The 20,669-nt window shown below is 51.2% G+C and overlaps 1 protein-coding gene across 1 annotated transcript in view; it reads left to right on the top strand.

The window, feature by feature from the left end:
• Positions 1–20,669, top strand: part of LOC122546111 (tripartite motif-containing protein 46-like) — a 147,993-nt gene that overhangs the window by 14,447 nt on the left and 112,877 nt on the right. The window contains exon 7 of the mRNA XM_087985126.1: positions 4,348–4,645. Within this exon, the coding sequence (XP_087841252.1) occupies positions 4,348–4,645 (298 nt within the window). The remainder of the gene's footprint in view (positions 1–4,347; positions 4,646–20,669) is intronic.

Here is a 20,669-nt window from a genome sequence, read left to right as displayed (position 1 = left end):
ATCCCTGGGCACTATGGGACAATTTAGCATGGCCAATCCACCCTAACCTGCACATCCCTGGGCACTACGGGACAATTTAGCATGGCCAATCCACCCTAACCTTCACATCCCTGGGCACTACAGGACAATTTAGCATGGCCAATCCACCCTAACCTGCACATCCCTGGGCACTACGGGACAATTTAGCATGGCCAATCCACCCTAACCTGCACATCCCTGGGCACTATGGGACAATTTAGCATGGCCAATCCACCCTAACCTTCACATCCCTGGGCACTATGGGACAATTTAGCATGGCCAATCCACCCTAACCTTCACATCCCTGGGCACTATGGGACAATTTAGCATGGCCAATCCACCCTAACCTGCACATCCCTGGGCACTACAGGACAATTTAGCATGGCCAATCCACCCTAACCTTCACATCCCTGGGCACTATGGGACAATTTAGCATGGCCAATCCACCCTAACCTGCACATCCCTGGGCACTACAGGACAATTTAGCATGGCCAATCCACCCTAACCTTCACATCCCTGGGCACTATGGGACAATTTAGCATGGCCAATCCACCCTAACCTGCACATCCCTGGGCACTATGGGACAATTTAGCATAGCCAATCCACCCTAACCTGCACATCCCTGGGCACTATGGGACAATTTAGCATGGCCAATCCACCCTAACCTGCACATCCCTGGGCACTACGGGACAATTTAGCATGGCCAATCCACCCTAACCTGCACATCCCTGGGCACTACGGGACAATTTAGCATGGCCAATCCACCCTAACCTGCATATCCCTGGGCACCATGGGACAATTTAGCATGGCCAATCCACCCTAACCTGCATATCCCTGGGCACCATTGGACAATTTAGCATGGCCAATCCACCCTAACCTGCACATCCCTGGGCACTACGGGACAATTTAGCACGGCCAATCCACCCTAACCTGCACATCCCTGGGCACTATGGGACAGTTTAGCATGGCCAATCCACCCTAACCTGCACATCCCTGGGCACTATGGGACAATTTAGCATGGCCAATCCACCCTAACCTGCACATCACTGGGCACTATGGGACAATTTAGCACGGCCAATCCACCCTAACCTGCACATCCCTGGGCACTATGGGACAATTTAGCACGGCCAGTCCACCCTAACCTGCACATCCCTGGGGCACTATGCGACAGTTTAGCATGGCCAATCCACCCTAACCTGCACATCCCTGGGCACTATGGGACAATTTAGCACGGCCAATCCACCCTAACCTGCACATCCCTGGGCACTACGGGACAATTTAGCATGGCCAATCCACCCTAACCTGCACATCACTGGGCACTATGGGACAATTTAGCACGGCCAATCCACCCTAACCTGCACATCCCTGGGCACTATGGGACAATTTAGCACGGCCAGTCCACCCTAACCTGCACATCCCTGGGGCACTATGCGACAGTTTAGCATGGCCAATCCACCCTAACCTGCACATCCCTGGGCACTATGGGACAATTTAGCACGGCCAGTCCACCCTAACCTGCACATCCCTGGGGCACTATGCGACAGTTTAGCATGGCCAATCCACCCTAACCTGCACATCCCTGGGGCACTATGCGACAATTTACCACGGCCAATCCACCCTAACCTGCACATCACTGGGCACTACGGGACAATTTAGCATGGCCAATCCACCCTAACCTGCACATCACTGGGCACTACAGGACAATTTAGCATGGCCAATCCACCCTAACCTGCACATCACTGGGCACTACGGGACAATTTAGCATGGCCAATCCACCCTAACCTGCACATCACTGGGCACTATGGGACAATTTAGCATGGCCAATCCACCCTAACCTGCACATCACTGGGCACTACGGGACAATTTAGCATGGCCAATCCACCCTAACCTGCACATCACTGGGCACTATGGGACAATTTAGCATGGCCAATCCACCCTAACCTGCACATCACTGGGCACTACAGGACAATTTAGCATGGCCAATCCACCCTAACCTGCACATCTTTGGATTGTGGGAGGAAACCGTAGCACCTGGAGCAAACCCAAGCAGACACGGGGGGGGGTGGAGTGGAGAATGTGCAAACTCCCCACAGACAGTCGCCCTGAGGCTAGAATCGAACCTGGGAGCCTGGCGCTGTGAGGCAGCGGTGCTAAGCACTGAGCCACCGTGTCGCCCCCTCACCTTGTCCTCACTTCGCATCTTTGGCCATTTTCGCAGGGCTGCCTATTGTCATGCCTGACTGATTTTGAGGGGGCGGGGGGTGCTTTTGAATTCAATCAAAAAAAAACCAGGACGTAAGAGTCCAATTATGACCTTTATTCCTTTATCAATCGTTGGAAAATCATTGGAAAAACCCATCCGGTTCAGTAATGCCCTTCAGGGATGGAAACTGCCCTCCTTTGCCTGGTCAGGCCTACACGTGACTCCAGACCCATGTGTTTAACTACCTCCTGGGCAATTAGGGTTGGGTAATAAACACTGGCCCAGCCAGAAACCCCCTCATTCATCGAACATATAGAACATAGAACAGTCCAGTGCAGTGCAGGCCCTTCGGCCCTCCATGTCGTGCTGGCCTGTGGAACCAATCTGAAGCCCATCTAACCTACACCATTCCCTTCTCGCCCATGTGCCTATCCAATGCCCATTTCAATGCCCTTAAAGTTGGTGAGTCTACTCCTGTTGTAGGCAGTGCGTTCCACACCCCTCCTACTCTCCGAGTAAAGAAACTACCACTGACGTCTGTCCTATATCTACCACCCCTCAATTTAAAGCTGTGTCCCCTCGTGCGAGCCGTCACCATCTGAGGGAAAAGGCCCTCACTGTCCACCCTATCTAACCCTCTAATTATCTTTTATGTCTCAATTAAGTCACCTCTAACGAAAGTCCCTCAGCCTTTCCTCATAAGACCTTCCCTCCATACTAGGCAACATCTGATCTCTTTCCAAAGCTTCTGCATCCTTCCTGTCAACGAATAAATTAAAAACCGCTTCTGCATGTCGACGCCATTTTTTCTGGTGTTATCTTGCGGGTGGATCACGGGACGCGAGCTAGAGAGTGCTTGGGATTTTGGGTATTGTTTCTATGGAAGTTGGGGGCTTTGTTGTTGTGGGGTGGGGGTGGGGGGGGGTGGGGGGAGTGATGCGTGAAGAGAAGGGGGTGCGTGGAGAGGGACCAATTGGCTGGAGCTGTCCGTCGCAAAATGGCCGCCCCTCTCAGAATGGCCACCTCCCTTAAAGTGGCCGATCCCCTCAGAATGGCCACCAATCTTCAAATGGCCGCCCCTCTCAGAATGGCCACTTCCTTTAAAATGGCCGCCCTCCACCCGACAGCTGCCAGCACAAAATGCAGCACACGTCCATCGCAAGACCTAGCCCACCCTTCACAAAATGGCTACCCTTCCCAAAATGGCTGCTCTGTGCACAATGCTCCCTTTCACACAATGGCCACCATCACAAACTGGCACTCAGGGAACGTTCCCTAAATTATATTCACGGGATGAGGGCAGTGCTGGCTGTGCCAGCATTTATTGCCCGTCCATAATTGCCCAGAGGGCAGTTAAGAGTCAATCACGTTGCTGTGGGTCTGGAGTCACGTGGAGTCCAGATCAGGTAAAGAGGGCAGTTTCCTTCCCCTAAAAGGCATTTTTGAACGAGATGGATTTTTCCAACAATTCGGAGTGGACTCACGGAGATTATCTGTTGTGGTGGGATTCGAACCCAGGTCTGCAGAACATTACGTGGGCCTCTGGATTAAAAGCCGAGCGATAACACCACAAGGCCTTTGCCTTCCCGTGAATGACAAGCCCTTCCCAAAATGGCGGCCGTTCGCGAAACGGTTGCTCTCTGCACGATGCCCCCTTTCGCACGACGGCCACCGTCTCAAAATGACAGCCCTTCCCACAGCCGTCCCACTCCCCAACCCCACCGCCTTCGCCAAAGTGGCCGCCCACCACAAAATGGCCGCCCACCGCCGGTTGACGAGTCTGAGCGCGATCTTGACCGAATCGGAGAGGAGGCCGCTGGCAGGTGAGGAAGCTGTCCCCACAACCCCCCCCCAACACCGAGAGATGATTGGAAAGGCAACTGATTTTCTGACTGCTTCTTTCTCTCTCTCTCTTTTTCTCTCTGTCTCCCGTTTCATTGTCTGCCATCAAATATTTAACACTCCCACCATCTTTTCTGACGCGATCTCCTTCGGCCAACTCTCTCTTGTTGGTTCCCGTTCTGTGTTTTTATTTGGTGTGTGTGTGTGTTGTACACCCCCGACATTTCCCATCATCCTCCGAACCCCCCCCCCACCCTCCCTCATTGTCGCCCTCCATTCTCCAGTCCTCCATTTCCTCCTGGACAACAAATGGGGTTATAGCAGAGACCGCCTCGTCGTCAGCAAGGACCAACAGGCTGTCCGTAGCGTTGCCGGTCTCCCCATGCTCTTCGCGGCTGAGCAGATCATGACCAGCTGCCACTTGTGCATTGACCTGGTCGTTGGCGATGTGGCTCTGACCCAGGGCAGGCACTACTGGGCGTGCTCAGTCGACCCGACCTCTTACCTGGTCAAGGTCGGGGTGGGGCTGGAGAGCAAACTCCTGGAGTGGTTCCAAGTGCCCCAGGACGTGGTCAGTCCCAGGTAGGCACACGGCCCATCACTCGCTCACCCCTCATCGCATGACCAACAGGGGGCGGCTGGCATTCTGTCATCGCATGGGGTAAGGGTGGGCAGAGGGTGGTTGGGGAGTATAGAGGGGGCTGTGCGGGGCATACACACGGGGAGCAGAGTCAGAGAGAGTATACAAACAGCGCCCGGTCTACAGAGAGTATTCAAACAGCGCCCGGTCTACAGAGAGTATTCAAACAGAGCCCGGTCTACAGAGAGTATTCAAACAGAGCCCGGTCTACAGAGAGTATTCAAACAGCGCCCGGTCTACAGAGTGTATTCAAACAGAGCCCGGTCTACAGAGAGTATTCAAACAGAGCCCGGTCTACAGAGAGTATTCAAACAGAGCCCGGTCTACAGAGAGTATTCAAACAGAGCCCGGTCTACAGGGAGTATTCAAACAGGGCCCGGTCTACAGAGAGTATTCAAACAGGGCCCGGTCTACAGAGAGTATTCAAACAGGGCCCGGTCTACAGAGAGTATTCAAACAGCGCCCGGGCTACAGAGAGTATTCAAACAGAGCCCGGTCTACAGAGAGTATTCAAACAGCGTCCGGTCTACAGAGAGTATTCAAACAGAGCCCGGTCTACAGAGAGTATTCAAACAGCGCCTGGTCTACAGAGAGTATTCAAACAGCGCCTGGTCTACAGAGAGTATTCAAACAGAGCCCGGTCTACAGAGAGTATTCAAACAGAGCCTGGTCTACAGAGAGTATTCAAACAGCGCCCGGCCTACAGAGAGTATTCAAACAGAGCCCGGTCTACAGAGAGTATTCAAACAGAGCCCGGTCTACAGAGAGTATTCAAACAGAGCCCGGTCTACAGAGAGTATTCAAACAGAGCCCGGTCTACAGAGAGTATTCAAACAGCGCCTGGTCTACAGGGAGTATTCAAACAGCGCCCGGTCTACAGAGAGTATTCAAACAGCGCCCGGTCTACAGAGAGTATTCAAACAGAGCCCGGTCTACAGGGAGTATTCAAACAGCGCCCGGTCGACCGAGAGTATTCAAACAGAGCCCGGTCTACAGAGAGTATTCAAACAGAGCCCGGTCTACAGGGAGTATTCAAACAGCGCCCGGTCGACCGAGAGTATTCAAACAGAGCCCGGTCTACAGAGAGTATTCAAACAGAGCCCGGTCTACAGAGAGTATTCAAACAGCGCCCGGTCTACAGGGAGTATTCAAACAGAGCCCGGTCTACAGGGAGTATTCAAACAGAGCCCGGTCTACCGAGAGTATTCAAACAGAGCCCGGTCGACCGAGAGTATTCAAACAGAGCCCGGTCTACAGAGAGTATTCAAACAGAGCCCGGTCTACAGAGAGTATTCAAACAGAGCCCGGTCTACAGAGAGTATTCAAACAGCGCCCGGTCTACAGGGAGTATTCAAACAGCGCCCGGTCTACAGGGAGTATTCAAACGGCGCCTGGTCTACAGAGTGTATTCAAACAGAGCCCGGTCTACAGGGAGTATTCAAACAGCGCCTGGTCTACAGAGAGTATTCAAACAGAGCCCGGTCTACAGGGAGTATTCAAACAGCGCCCGGTCTACAGAGTGTATTCAAACAGAGCCCGGTCTACAGGGAGTATTCAAACAGCGCCTGGTCTACAGAGAGTATTCAAACAGAGCCCGGTCTACAGGGAGTATTCAAACAGCGCCCGGTCTACAGAGAGTATTCAAACAGAGCCCGGTCTACAGGGAGTATTCAAACAGCGCCTGGTCTACAGAGAGTATTCAAACAGCGCCTGGTCTACAGAGAGTATTCAAACAGAGCCCGGTTTACAGGGAGTATTCAAACAGAGCCCGGTCTACAGGGAGTATTCAAACAGAGCCCGGTCTACAGGGAGTATTCAAACAGCGCCTGGTCTACAGAGAGTATTCAAACAGAGCCCGGTCTACAGGGAGTATTCAAACAGCGCCCGGTCTACAGGGAGTATTCAAACAGAGCCCGGTCTACAGGGAGTATTCAAACAGCGCCTGGTCTACAGAGAGTATTCAAACAGAGCCCGGTCTACAGGGAGTATTCAAACAGCGCCCGGTCTACAGAGAGTATTCAAACAGAGCCCGGTCTACAGGGAGTATTCAAACAGCGCCCGTTCTACAGAGAGTATTCAAACAGCGCCCGGTCTACAGAGAGTATTCAAACAGAGCCCGGTCTACAGAGAGTATTCAAACAGAGCCCGGTCTACAGAGAGTATTCAAACAGTGTCCGGTCTCCAGAGAGTATTCAAACAGCGCCCGGTCTACAGAGAGTATTCAAACAGCGCCCGGTCTACAGAGAGTATTCAAACAGAGCCCGGTCTACAGAGAGTATTCAAACAGCGTCCGGTCTACAGAGAGTATTCAAACAGCGCCTGGTCTACAGAGAGTATTCAAACAGCGCCCGGTCTACAGAGAGTATTCAAACTGAGCCCGGTCTACAGAGTCTATTCAAACAGAGCCCGGTCTACAGAGAGTATTCAAACAGCGTCCGGTCTACAGAGAGTATTCAAACAGAGCCCGGTCTACAGAGAGTATTCAAACAGCGTCCGGTCTACAGAGAGTATTCAAACAGCGCCCGGTCTACAGAGAGTATTCAAACAGAGCCCGGTCTACAGAGAGAATTCAAGCAGAGCCCGGTCTACAGGGAGTATTCAAACAGCACCCGGTCGACAGGGAGTATTCAAACAGAGCCCGGTCTACAGGGAGTATTCAAACAGAGCCCGGTCTACAGAGAGTATTCAAACAGCGCCCGGTCTACAGAGAGTATTCACACAGAGCCCCGTCTACAGGGAGTATTCAAACAGAGCCCGGTCTACAGAGAGTATTCAAACAGAGCCCGGTCGACAGAGAGAATTCAAGCAGAGCCCGGTCTACAGGGAGTATTCAAACAGAGCCCGGTCGACAGGGAGTATTCAAACAGCGCCCGGTCTACAGAGTGTATTCAAACAGAGCCCGGTCTACAGAGTGTATTCAAACAACGTCCGGTCTACAGAGAGTATTCAAACAGAGCCCGGTCTACAGGGAGTATTCAAACAGCGCCCGGTATCCAGGGAGTATTCAAACAGAGCCCGGTCTACAGGGAGTATTCAAACAGCGCCCGGTCTACAGAGAGTATTCAAACAGAGCCCGGTCTACAGGGAGTATTCAAACAGAGCCCGGTCTACAGAGAGTATTCAAACAGAGCCCGGTCTACAGAGAGTATTCAAACAGCGCCCAGTCTACAGAGAGTATTCAAACAGAGCCCGGTCTACAGGGAGTATTCAAACAGCGCCCGGTCTACAGAGAGTATTCAAACAGAGCCCGGTCTACAGAGAGTATTCAAACAGCGCCCGGTCTACAGAGTCTATTCAAACAGAGCCCGGTCTACAGAGAGTATTCAAACAGCGTCCGGTCTACAGAGAGTATTCAAACAGCACCCGGTCTACAGAGAGTATTCAAACAGAGCTCGGTCTACAGAGAGTATTCAAACAGCGACCGATCTACAGAGAGTATTCAAACAGAGCCCGGTCTACAGAGAGTATTCAAACAGCGACCGGTCTACAGGGAGCATTCAAACAGGGCCCGGTCTACAGAGAGTATTCAAACAGAGCTCGGTCTACAGAGAGTATTCAAACAGGGCCCGGTCTACAGAGAGTATTCAAACAGCGCCCGGTCGACAGGGAGTATTCAAACAGCACCCGGTCTACAGGGAGTATTCAAACAGAGCCCGGTCTACAGAGAGTATTCAAACAGCGCCCGGTCGACAGGGAGTGTTCAAACAGCGTCCGGTCTACAGGGAGTATTCAAACAGCGTCCGGTCTACAGAGAGTATTCAAACAGCGTCCGGTCGACAGGGAGTATTCAAACAGAGCCCGGTCTACAGAGAGTATTCAAACACCGCCCGGTCTACAGAGAGTATTCAAACAGAGCCCGGTTTACAGAGAGTATTCAAACAGAGCCCGGTTTACAGAGAGTATTCAAACAGAGCCCGGTTTACAGAGAGTATTCAAACAGCGTCCGGTCTACAGAGAGTATTCAAACAGAGCCCGGTTTACAGAGAGTATTCAAACAGAGCCCGGTCTACAGAGAGTATTCAAACAGAGCCCGGTTTACAGAGAGTATTCAAACAGAGCCCGGTCTACAGAGAGTATTCAAACAGAGCCCGGTTTACAGAGAGTATTCAAACAGAGCCCGGTCTACAGAGAGTATTCAAACAGAGCCCGGTCTACAGGGAGTATTCAAACAGCGTCCGGTCTACAGAGAGGATTCAAACAGCGTCCGGTCTACAGAGAGTATTCAAACAGAGCCCGGTCTACAGAGAGTATTCAAACAGAGCCCGGTCTACAGGGAGTATTCAAACAGCGTCCGGTCTACAGGGAGTATTCAAACAGCGCCCGGTCTACAGAGAGTATTCAAACAGAGCCCGGTTTACAGAGAGTATTCAAACAGAGCCCGGTCTACAGAGAGTATTCAAACAGAGCCCGATCTACAGAGAGTATTCAAACAGCGCCCGGTCTACAGAGAGTATTCAAACAGAGCTCGGTCTACAGAGAGTATTCAAACAGCGACCGATGAACAGAGAGTATTCAAACAGGGCCCGGTCTACAGAGAGTATTCAAACAGCGACCGGTCTACAGAGAGTATTCAAACAGAGCCCCGTCTACAGGGAGTATTCAAACAGAGCCCGGTCTACAGAGAGTATTCAAACAGAGCCCGGTCTACAGAGAGTATTCAAACAGAGCCCGGACTACAGAGAGTATTCAAACAGAGCCCGGTCGACAGGGAGTATTCAAACAGGGCCCGGTCTACAGAGAGTATTCAAACAGAGCCCGGTCTACAGAGAGTATTCAAACAGCGTCCGGTCTACAGAGAGTATTCAAACAGAGCCCGGACTACAGAGAGTATTCAAACAGCGCCCGGTCGACAGGGAGTATTCAAACAGCACCCGGTCTACAGGGAGTATTCAAACAGGGCCCGGTCTACAGAGAGTATTCAAACAGCGCCCGGTCTGCAGAGAGTATTCAAACAGCGCCCGGTCTACAGAGAGTATTCAAACAGCGCCTGGTCTACAGAGAGTATTCAAACAGCGCCCGGTCTACAGAGAGTATTCAAACAGCGTCCGGTCTACAGAGAGTATTCAAACAGAGCCCGGACTACAGAGAGTATTCAAACAGCGCCCGGTCGACAGGGAGTATTCAAACAGCACCCGGTCTACAGGGAGTATTCAAACAGGGCCCGGTCTACAGAGAGTATTCAAACAGAGCCCGGTCTACAGAGAGTATTCAAACAGCGCCCGGTCTGCAGAGAGTATTCAAACAGCGCCCGGTCTACAGAGAGTATTCAAACAGCGCCTGGTCTACAGAGAGTATTCAAACAGCGCCCGGTCTACAGAGAGTATTCAAACAGCGCTCAGTCTACAGAGAGTATTCAAAAAGCGCCCGGTCTACAGAGAGTATTCAAACAGCGCCCGGTCTACAGGGAGTATTCAAACAGCGCCCGGTCTACAGAGAGTATTCAAACAGCGCGCAGTCTACAGAGAGTATTCAAACAGCGCCCGGTCTACAGAGAGTATTCAAACAGAGCCCGGTCTACAGAGTCTATTCAAACAGAGCCCGGTCTACAGAGAGTATTCAAACAGCGTCCGGTCTACGGAGAGTATTCAAACAGAGCCCGGTCTACAGGGAGTATTCAAACAGAGCCCGGTCTACAGAGAGTATTCAAACAGAGCCCGGACTACAGAGAGTATTCAAACAGAGCCCGGTCTACAGAGAGTATTCAAACAGCGCCCGGTCTGCAGAGAGTATTCAAACAGCGCCCGGTCTACAGAGAGTATTCAAACAGCGCCTGGTCTACAGAGAGTATTCAAACAGCGCCCGGTCTACAGAGAGTATTCAAACAGCGCTCAGTCTACAGAGAGTATTCAAAAAGCGCCCGGTCTACAGAGAGTATTCAAACAGCGCCCGGTCTACAGGGAGTATTCAAACAGCGCCCGGTCTACAGAGAGTATTCAAACAGCGCGCAGTCTACAGAGAGTATTCAAACAGCGCCCGGTCTACAGAGAGTATTCAAACAGAGCCCGGTCTACAGAGTCTATTCAAACAGAGCCCGGTCTACAGAGAGTATTCAAACAGCGTCCGGTCTACGGAGAGTATTCAAACAGAGCCCGGTCTACAGGGAGTATTCAAACAGAGCCCGGTCTACAGAGAGTATTCAAACAGAGCCCGGACTACAGAGAGTATTCAAACAGAGCCCGGTCGACAGGGAGTATTCAAACAGGGCCCGGTCTACAGAGAGTATTCAAACAGAGCCCGGTCTACAGAGAGTATTCAAACAGCGTCCGGTCTACAGAGAGTATTCAAACAGAGCCCGGACTACAGAGAGTATTCAAACAGCGCCCGGTCGACAGGGAGTATTCAAACAGCACCCGGTCTACAGGGAGTATTCAAACAGGGCCCGGTCTACAGAGAGTATTCAAACAGAGCCCGGTCTACAGAGAGTATTCAAACAGCGCCCGGTCTGCAGAGAGTATTCAAACAGCGCCCGGTCTACAGAGAGTATTCAAACAGCGCCTGGTCTACAGAGAGTATTCAAACAGCGCCCGGTCTACAGAGAGTATTCAAACAGCGCGCAGTCTACAGAGAGTATTCAAAAAGCGCCCGGTCTACAGAGAGTATTCAAACAGCGCCCGGTCTACAGGGAGTATTCAAACAGCGCCCGGTCTACAGAGAGTATTCAAACAGCGCGCAGTCTACAGAGAGTATTCAAACAGCGCCCGGTCTACAGAGAGTATTCAAACAGAGCCCGGTCTACAGAGTCTATTCAAACAGAGCCCGGTCTACAGAGAGTATTCAAACAGCGTCCGGTCTACGGAGAGTATTCAAACAGAGCCCGGTCTACAGGGAGTATTCAAACAGCGCCCGGTCTACAGAGAGTATTCAAACAGCGCCTGGTCTACAGAGAGTATTCAAACAGCGTCCGGTCTACAGAGTCTATTCAAACAGAGCCCGGTCTACAGAGAGTATTCAAACAGAGCCCGGTCTACAGAGAGTATTCAAACAGCGCCCGGTCTACAGGGAGCATTCAAACAGAGCCCGGTCTACAGAGAGTATTCAAACAGCGCCCGGTCTACAGGGAGTATTCAAACAGCGCCCGGTCTACAGGGAGTATTCAAACAGAGCCCGGTCTACAGGGAGTATTCAAACAGAGCCCGGTCTACAGAGAGTATTCAAACAGAGCCCGGTCTACAGAGAGTATTCAAACAGAGCCCGGTCTACAGAGAGTATTCAAACAGCGCCCGGTCTACAGAGAGTATTCAAACAGAGCCCGGTCTACAGGGAGTATTCAAACACCGCCCGGTCTACAGAGAGTATTCAAACACCGCCCGGTCTACAGAGAGTATTCAAACAGCGCCCGGGCTACAGAGAGTATTCAAACAGAGCCCGGTCTACAGAGAGTATTCAAACAGCGTCCGGTCTACAGAGAGTATTCAAACAGAGCCCGGTCTACAGAGAGTATTCAAACAGAGCCCGGTCTACAGAGAGTATTCAAACAGAGCCCGGTCTACAGAGAGTATTCAAACAGCGCCCGGTCTACAGAGAGTATTCAAACAGCGCCCGGTCTACAGAGAGTATTCAAACAGCGCCTGGTCTACAGAGAGTATTCAAACAGCGTCCGGTCTACAGAGTCTATTCAAACAGAGCCCGGTCTACAGAGAGTATTCAAACAGAGCCCGGTCTACAGAGAGTATTCAAACAGCGCCCGGTCTACAGGGAGTATTCAAACAGAGCCCGGTCTACAGAGAGTATTCAAACAGCGCCCGGTCTACAGGGAGTATTCAAACAGCGCCCGGTCTACAGGGAGTATTCAAACAGAGCCCAGTCTACAGGGAGTATTCAAACAGAGCCCGGTCTACAGAGAGTATTCAAACAGAGCCCAGTCTACAGAGAGTATTCAAACAGAGCCCGGTCTACAGAGAGTATTCAAACAGCGCCCGGTCTACAGAGAGTATTCAAACAGAGCCCGGTCTACAGGGAGTATTCAAACACCGCCCGGTCTACAGAGAGTATTCAAACACCGCCCGGTCTACAGAGAGTATTCAAACAGCGCCCGGGCTACAGAGAGTATTCAAACAGAGCCCGGTCTACAGAGAGTATTCAAACAGAGCCCGGTCTACAGGGAGTATTCAAACAGGGCCCGGTCTACAGAGAGTATTCAAACAGCGACCGGTCTACAGAGAGTATTCAAACAGAGCCCCGTCTACAGGGAGTATTCAAACAGAGCCCGGTCTACAGAGAGTATTCAAACAGAGCCCGGTCTACAGAGAGTATTCAAACAGAGCCCGGACTGCAGAGAGTATTCAAACAGAGCCCGGTCGACAGGGAGTATTCAAACAGGGCCCGGTCTACAGAGAGTATTCAAACAGAGCCCGGTCTACAGAGAGTATTCAAACAGCGTCCGGTCTACAGAGAGTATTCAAACAGAGCCCGGACTACAGAGAGTATTCAAACAGCGCCCGGTCGACAGGGAGTATTCAAACAGCACCCGGTCTACAGGGAGTATTCAAACAGGGCCCGGTCTACAGAGAGTATTCAAACAGAGCCCGGTCTACAGAGAGTATTCAAACAGCGCCCGGTCTGCAGAGAGTATTCAAACAGCGCCCGGTCTACAGAGAGTATTCAAACAGCGCCCGGTCTACAGAGAGTATTCAAACAGCGCCCGGTCTACAGAGAGTATTCAAACAGCGCTCAGTCTACAGAGAGTATTCAAAAAGCGCCCGGTCTACAGAGAGTATTCAAACAGCGCCCGGTCTACAGGGAGTATTCAAACAGCGCCCGGTCTACAGAGAGTATTCAAACAGCGCGCAGTCTACAGAGAGTATTCAAACAGCGCCCGGTCTACAGAGAGTATTCAAACAGAGCCCGGTCTACAGAGTCTATTCAAACAGAGCCCGGTCTACAGAGAGTATTCAAACAGCGTCCGGTCTACGGAGAGTATTCAAACAGAGCCCGGTCTACAGGGAGTATTCAAACAGAGCCCGGTCTACAGAGAGTATTCAAACAGAGCCCGGACTACAGAGAGTATTCAAACAGAGCCCGGTCGACAGGGAGTATTCAAACAGGGCCCGGTCTACAGAGAGTATTCAAACAGAGCCCGGTCTACAGAGAGTATTCAAACAGCGTCCGGTCTACAGAGAGTATTCAAACAGAGCCCGGACTACAGAGAGTATTCAAACAGCGCCCGGTCGACAGGGAGTATTCAAACAGCACCCGGTCTACAGGGAGTATTCAAACAGGGCCCGGTCTACAGAGAGTATTCAAACAGAGCCCGGTCTACAGAGAGTATTCAAACAGCGCCCGGTCTGCAGAGAGTATTCAAACAGCGCCCGGTCTACAGAGAGTATTCAAACAGCGCCTGGTCTACAGAGAGTATTCAAACAGCGCCCGGTCTACAGAGAGTATTCAAACAGCGCGCAGTCTACAGAGAGTATTCAAAAAGCGCCCGGTCTACAGAGAGTATTCAAACAGCGCCCGGTCTACAGGGAGTATTCAAACAGCGCCCGGTCTACAGAGAGTATTCAAACAGCGCGCAGTCTACAGAGAGTATTCAAACAGCGCCCGGTCTACAGAGAGTATTCAAACAGATCCCGGTCTACAGAGTCTATTCAAACAGAGCCCGGTCTACAGAGAGTATTCAAACAGCGTCCGGTCTACGGAGAGTATTCAAACAGAGCCCGGTCTACAGGGAGTATTCAAACAGCGCCCGGTCTACAGAGAGTATTCAAACAGCGCCTGGTCTACAGAGAGTATTCAAACAGCGTCCGGTCTACAGAGTCTATTCAAACAGAGCCCGGTCTACAGAGAGTATTCAAACAGCGCCCGGTCTACAGGGAGTATTCAAACAGAGCCCGGTCTACAGAGAGTATTCAAACAGCGCCCGGTCTACAGGGAGTATTCAAACAGCGCCCGGTCTACAGGGAGTATTCAAACAGAGCCCGGTCTACAGGGAGTATTCAAACAGAGCCCGGTCTACAGAGAGTATTCAAACAGAGCCCGGTCTACAGAGAGTATTCAAACAGAGCCCGGTCTACAGAGAGTATTCAAACAGCGCCCGGTCTACAGAGAGTATTCAAACAGAGCCCGGTCTACAGGGAGTATTCAAACACCGCCCGGTCTACAGAGAGTATTCAAACACCGCCCGGTCTACAGAGAGTATTCAAACAGCGCCCGGGCTACAGAGAGTATTCAAACAGAGCCCGGTCTACAGAGAGTATTCAAACAGCGTCCGGTCTACAGAGAGTATTCAAACAGAGCCCGGTCTACAGAGAGTATTCAAACAGAGCCCGGTCTACAGAGAGTATTCAAACAGAGCCCGGTCTACAGAGAGTATTCAAACAGCGTCCGGGCTACAGAGAGTATTCAAACAGAGCCCGGTCTACAGAGAGTATTCAAACAGCGTCCGGTCTACAGAGAGTATTCAAACAGAGCCCGGTCTACAGAGAGTATTCAAACAGAGCCCGGTCTACAGAGAGTATTCAAACAGCGCCCGGTCTACAGAGAGTATTCAAACAGAGCCCGGTCTACAGAGAGTATTCAAACAGAGCCCGGTCTACAGGGAGTATTCAAACACCGCCCGGTCTACAGAGAGTATTCAAACACCGCCCGGTCTACAGAGAGTATTCAAACAGCGCCCGGGCTACAGAGAGTATTCAAACAGAGCCCGGTCTACAGAGAGTATTCAAACAGCGTCCGGTCTACAGAGAGTATTCAAACAGAGCCCGGTCTACAGAGAGTATTCAAACAGAGCCCGGTCTACAGAGAGTATTCAAACAGAGCCCGGTCTACAGAGAGTATTCAAACAGCGCCCGGTCTACAGAGAGTATTCAAACAGAGCCCGGTCTACAGGGAGTATTCAAACACCGCCCGGTCTACAGAGAGTATTCAAACACCGCCCGGTCTACAGAGAGTATTCAAACACCGCCCGGTCTACAGAGAGTATTCAAACACCGCCCGGTCTACAGAGAGTATTCAAACAGCGCCCGGGCTACAGAGAGTATTCAAACAGAGCCCGGTCTACAGAGAGTATTCAAACAGCGTCCGGTCTACAGAGACTATTCAAACAGAGCCCGGTCTACAGAGAGTATTCAAACAGCGCCTGGTCTACAGAGAGTATTCAAACAGCGCCTGGTCTACAGAGAGTATTCAAACAGAGCCCGGTCTACAGAGAGTATTCAAACAGAGCCCGGTCTACAGAGAGTATTCAAACAGAGCCCGGTCTACAGAGAGTATTCAAACAGCGCCTGGTCTACAGAGAGTATTCAAACAGAGCCCGGTCTACAGAGAGTATTCAAACAGCGCCTGGTCTACAGAGAGTATTCAAACAGCGCCTGGTCTACAGAGAGTATTCAAACAGAGCCCGGTCTACAGAGAGTATTCAAACACAGCCCGGTCTACAGAGAGTATTCAAACAGCGCCTGGTCTACAGAGAGTATTCAAACAGAGCCCGGTCTACAGAGAGTATTCAAACACAGCCCGGTCTACAGAGAGTATTCAAACAGCGCCTGGTCTACAGAGAGTATTCAAACAGCGCCTGGTCTACAGAGAGTATTCAAACAGAGCCCGGTCTACAGAGAGTATTCAAACAGAGCCCGGTCTACAGAGAGTATTCAAACAGCGCCCGGTCTACAGAGAGTATTCAAACAGAGCCCGGTCTACAGAGAGTATTCAAACAGAGCCCGGTCTACAGAGAGTATACAAACAGCGCCCGGTCGACAGAGAGTATTCAAACAGCGCCCGGTCTACAGAGAGTATTCAAACAGCGCCCGGTCTACAGAGAGTATTCAAACAGCGCCCGGTCTACAGAGAGTATACAAACAGCGCCCGGTCTACAGAGAGTATTCAAACAGCGCCCGGTCTACAGGGAGTATTCAAACAGCGCCCGGTCTACAGGGAGTATTCAAACAGAGCCCGGTCTACAGGGAGTATTCAAACAGCGCCCGGTCTACAGGGAGTATTCAAACAGAGCCCGGTCTACAGGGAGTATTCAAACAGAGCCCGGTCTACAGAGTGTATTCAAACAGAGCCCGGTCTACAGGGAGTATTCAAACAGCGCCCGGTCTACAGGGAGTATTCAAACAGAGCCCGGTCTACAGGGAGTATTCAAACAGAGCCCGGTCTACAGGGAGTATTCAAACAGCGCCCGGTCGACCGAGAGTATTCAAACAGAGCCCGGTCTACAGAGAGTATTCAAACAGAGCCCGGTCTACAGAGAGTATTCAAACAGCGCCCGGTCTACAGGGAGTATTCAAACAGAGCCCGGTCTACAGGGAGTATTCAAACAGAGCCCGGTCTACAGAGTGTATTCAAACAGAGCCCGGTCTACAGGGAGTATTCAAACAGCGCCCGGTCGACCGAGAGTATTCAAACAGAGCCCGGTCTACAGAGTGTATTCAAACAGAGCCCGGTCTACAGAGAGTATTCAAACAGCGCCCGGTCTACAGAGAGTATTCAAACAGAGCTCGGTCTACAGAGAGTATTCAAACAGAGCCCGGTCTACAGAGAGTATTCAAACAGAGCCCGGTCTACAGGGAGTATTCAAACAGCGCCCGGTCTACAGAGTGTATTCAAACAGAGCCCGGTCTACAGAGAGTATTCAAACAGCGCCCGGTCTACCGAGAGTATTCAAACAGAGCCAGGTCTACAGAGAGTATTCAAACAGCGTCCTGTCTACAGAGAGTATTCAAACAGAGCCCGGTCTACAGAGTGTATTCAAACAGAGCCCGGTCTACAGAGAGTATTCAAACAGCGCCCGGTCTACCGAGAGTATTCAAACAGAGCCAGGTCTACAGAGAGTATTCAAACAGCGTCCTGTCTACAGAGAGTATTCAAACAGAGCCCGTTCTACAGAGAGTATTCAAACAGAGCCCGGTCTACAGAGAGTATTCAAACAGAGCCCGGTCTACAGAGAGTATTCAAACAGAGCCCGGTCTACAGAGAGTATTCAAACAGCGCCCGGTCTACAGGGAGTATTCAAACAGCGCCCGGTCTACAGGGAGTATTCAAACGGCGCCTGGTCTACAGAGTGTATTCAAACAGAGCCCGGTCTACAGGGAGTATTCAAACAGCGCCTGGTCTACAGAGAGTATTCAAACAGAGCCCGGTCTACAGGGAGTATTCAAACAGCGCCCGGTCTACAGAGTGTATTCAAACAGAGCCCGGTCTACAGGGAGTATTCAAACAGCGCCTGGTCTACAGAGAGTATTCAAACAGAGCCCGGTCTACAGGGAGTATTCAAACAGCGCCCAGTCTACAGAGAGTATTCAAACAGAGCCCGGTCTACAGGGAGTATTCAAACAGCGCCTGGTCTACAGAGAGTATTCAAACAGAGCCCGGTCTACAGAGAGTATTCAAACAGCGCCCGGTCTACAGGGAGTATTCAAACAGAGCCCGGTCTACAGGGAGTATTCAAACAGCGCCTGGTCTACAGAGAGTATTCAAACAGAGCCCGGTCTACAGGGAGTATTCAAACAGCGCCCGGTCTACAGAGAGTATTCAAACAGAGCCCGGTCTACAGGGAGTATTCAAACAGCGCCCGGTCTACAGAGAGTATTCAAACAGCGCCCGGTCTACAGAGAGTATTCAAACAGAGCCCGGTCTACAGAGAGTATTCAAACAGAGCCCGGTCTACAGAGAGTATTCAAACAGCGTCCGGTCTCCAGAGAGTATTCAAACAGCGCCCGGTCTACAGAGAGTATTCAAACAGCGCCCGGTCTACAGAGAGTATTCAAACAGAGCCCGGTCTACAGAGAGTATTCAAACAGCGTCCGGTCTACAGAGAGTATTCAAACAGCGCCTGGTCTACAGAGAGTATTCAAACAGCGCCCGGTCTACAGAGAGTATTCAAACTGAGCCCGGTCTACAGAGTCTATTCAAACAGAGCCCGGTCTACAGAGAGTATTCAAACAGCGTCCGGTCTACAGAGAGTATTCAAACAGAGCCCGGTCTACAGAGAGTATTCAAACAGCGTCCGGTCTACAGAGAGTATTCAAACAGCGCCCGGTCTACAGAGAGTATTCAAACAGAGCCCGGTCTACAGAGAGAATTCAAGCAGAGCCCGGTCTACAGGGAGTATTCAAACAGCACCCGGTCGACAGGGAGTATTCAAACAGAGCCCGGTCTACAGGGAGTATTCAAACAGAGCCCGGTCTACAGAGAGTATTCAAACAGCGCCCGGTCTACAGAGAGTATTCAAACTGAGCCCGGTCTACAGAGTCTATTCAAACAGAGCCCGGTCTACAGGGAGTATTCAAACAGAGCCCGGTCTACAGGGAGTATTCAAACAGGGCCCGGTCTACAGAGTCTATTCAAACAGAGCCCGGTCTACAGAGAGTATTCAAACAGAGCCCGGTCTACAGAGTGTATTCAAACAGCGTCCGGTCTACAGAGAGTATTCAAACAGAGCCCGGTCTACAGGGAGTATTCAAACAGGGCCCGGTCTACAGAGAGTATTCAAACAGAGCCCGGTCTACAGAGAGTATTCAAACAGCGCCCGGTCTACAGAGAGTATTCAAACAGCGCCCGGTCTACAGAGTCTATTCAAACAGAGCCCGGTCTACAGAGAGTATTCAAACAGCGCCCGGTCTACAGAGTCTATTCAAACAGAGCCCGGTCTACAGAGTCTATTCAAACAGAGCCCGGTCTACAGAGCGTATTCAAACAGAGTCCGGTCTACAGAGAGGATTCAAACAGCGTCCGGTCTACAGAGAGTATTCAAACAGCGCCCGGTCGACAGGGAGTATTCAAACAGAGCCCGGTCTACAGGGAGTATTCAAACAGCGTCCGGTCTACAGAGAGGATTCAAACAGCACCCGGTCTACAGAGAGTATTCAAACAGCGTCCGGTCTACAGGGAGTATTCAAACAGCGTCCGGTCGACAGAGAGGATTCAAACAGTGCCCGGTCTACAGAGAGTATTCAAACAGAGCCCGGTCTACAGAGAGGATTCAAACAGCGTCCGGTCGACAGGGAGTATTCAAACAGCGTCCGGTCTACAGAGAGGATTCAAACAGTGCCCGGTCTACAGAGAGTATTCAAACAGAGCCCGGTCTACAGAGAGGATTCAAACAGCGCCCGGTCTACAGAGAGTATTCAAACAGTGCCCGGTCTACAGAGAGTATTCAAACAGCGTCCGGTCTACAGAGAGTATTCAAACAGCGCCCGGTCTACAGAGAGTATTCAAACAGCGCCCGGTTTACAGAGAGTATTCAAACAGCGCCCGGTCTACAGGGAGTATTCAAACAGAGCCCGGTCTACAGAGATTATTCTCTCAGAGCCCGGTCTACAGGGAGTATTCAAACAGAGCCCGGTCTACAGGGAGTATTCAAACAGAGCCCGGTCTATAGGGAGTATTCAAACAGCGTCCGGTCTACAGAGAGTATTCAAACAGAGCCCGGTCTACAGGGAGTATTCAAACAGAGCCCGGTCTACAGAGAGTATTCAAACAGAGCCCGGTCTACAGGGAGTATTCAAACAGAGCCCGGTCTACAGAGAGTATTCAAACAGCGCCCGGTCTACAGGGAGTATTCAAACAGAGCCCGGTCTACAGGGAGTATTCAAACAGCGCCCGGTCTACAGAGAGTATTCAAACAGAGCCCGGTTTACAGAGAGTATTCAAACAGCGCCCGGTCTACAGGGAGTATTCAAACAGAGCCCGGTCTACAGGGAGTATTCAAACAGAGCCCGGTCTACAGAGAGTATTCAAACAGAGCCCAGTCTACAGAGAGTATTCAAACAGAGCCCGGTCTACAGGGAGTATTTAAACAGAGCCCGGTCTACAGGGAGTATTCAAACAGCGTCCGGTCTACAGAGAGTATTCAAACAGAGCCCGGTCTACAGGGAGTATTCAAACAGAGCCCGGTCTATAGGGAGTATTCAAACAGCGTCCGGTCTACAGAGAGTATTCAAACAGAGCCCGGTCTACAGGGAGTATTCAAACAGAGCCCGGTCTACAGAGATTATTCAAACAGAGCCCGGTCTACAGGGAGTA

The sequence above is a fragment of the Chiloscyllium plagiosum genome, unplaced genomic scaffold, assembly GCF_037043375.1.
Source record: "Chiloscyllium plagiosum isolate Xiang-an unplaced genomic scaffold, Cpla_swu_hap1 HiC_scaffold_50, whole genome shotgun sequence".
Taxonomy (NCBI): domain Eukaryota; kingdom Metazoa; phylum Chordata; class Chondrichthyes; order Orectolobiformes; family Hemiscylliidae; genus Chiloscyllium; species Chiloscyllium plagiosum.
Note: the sequence above shows the minus strand (reverse complement) of the source record. Positions and strands in the feature narration are given on the sequence as shown.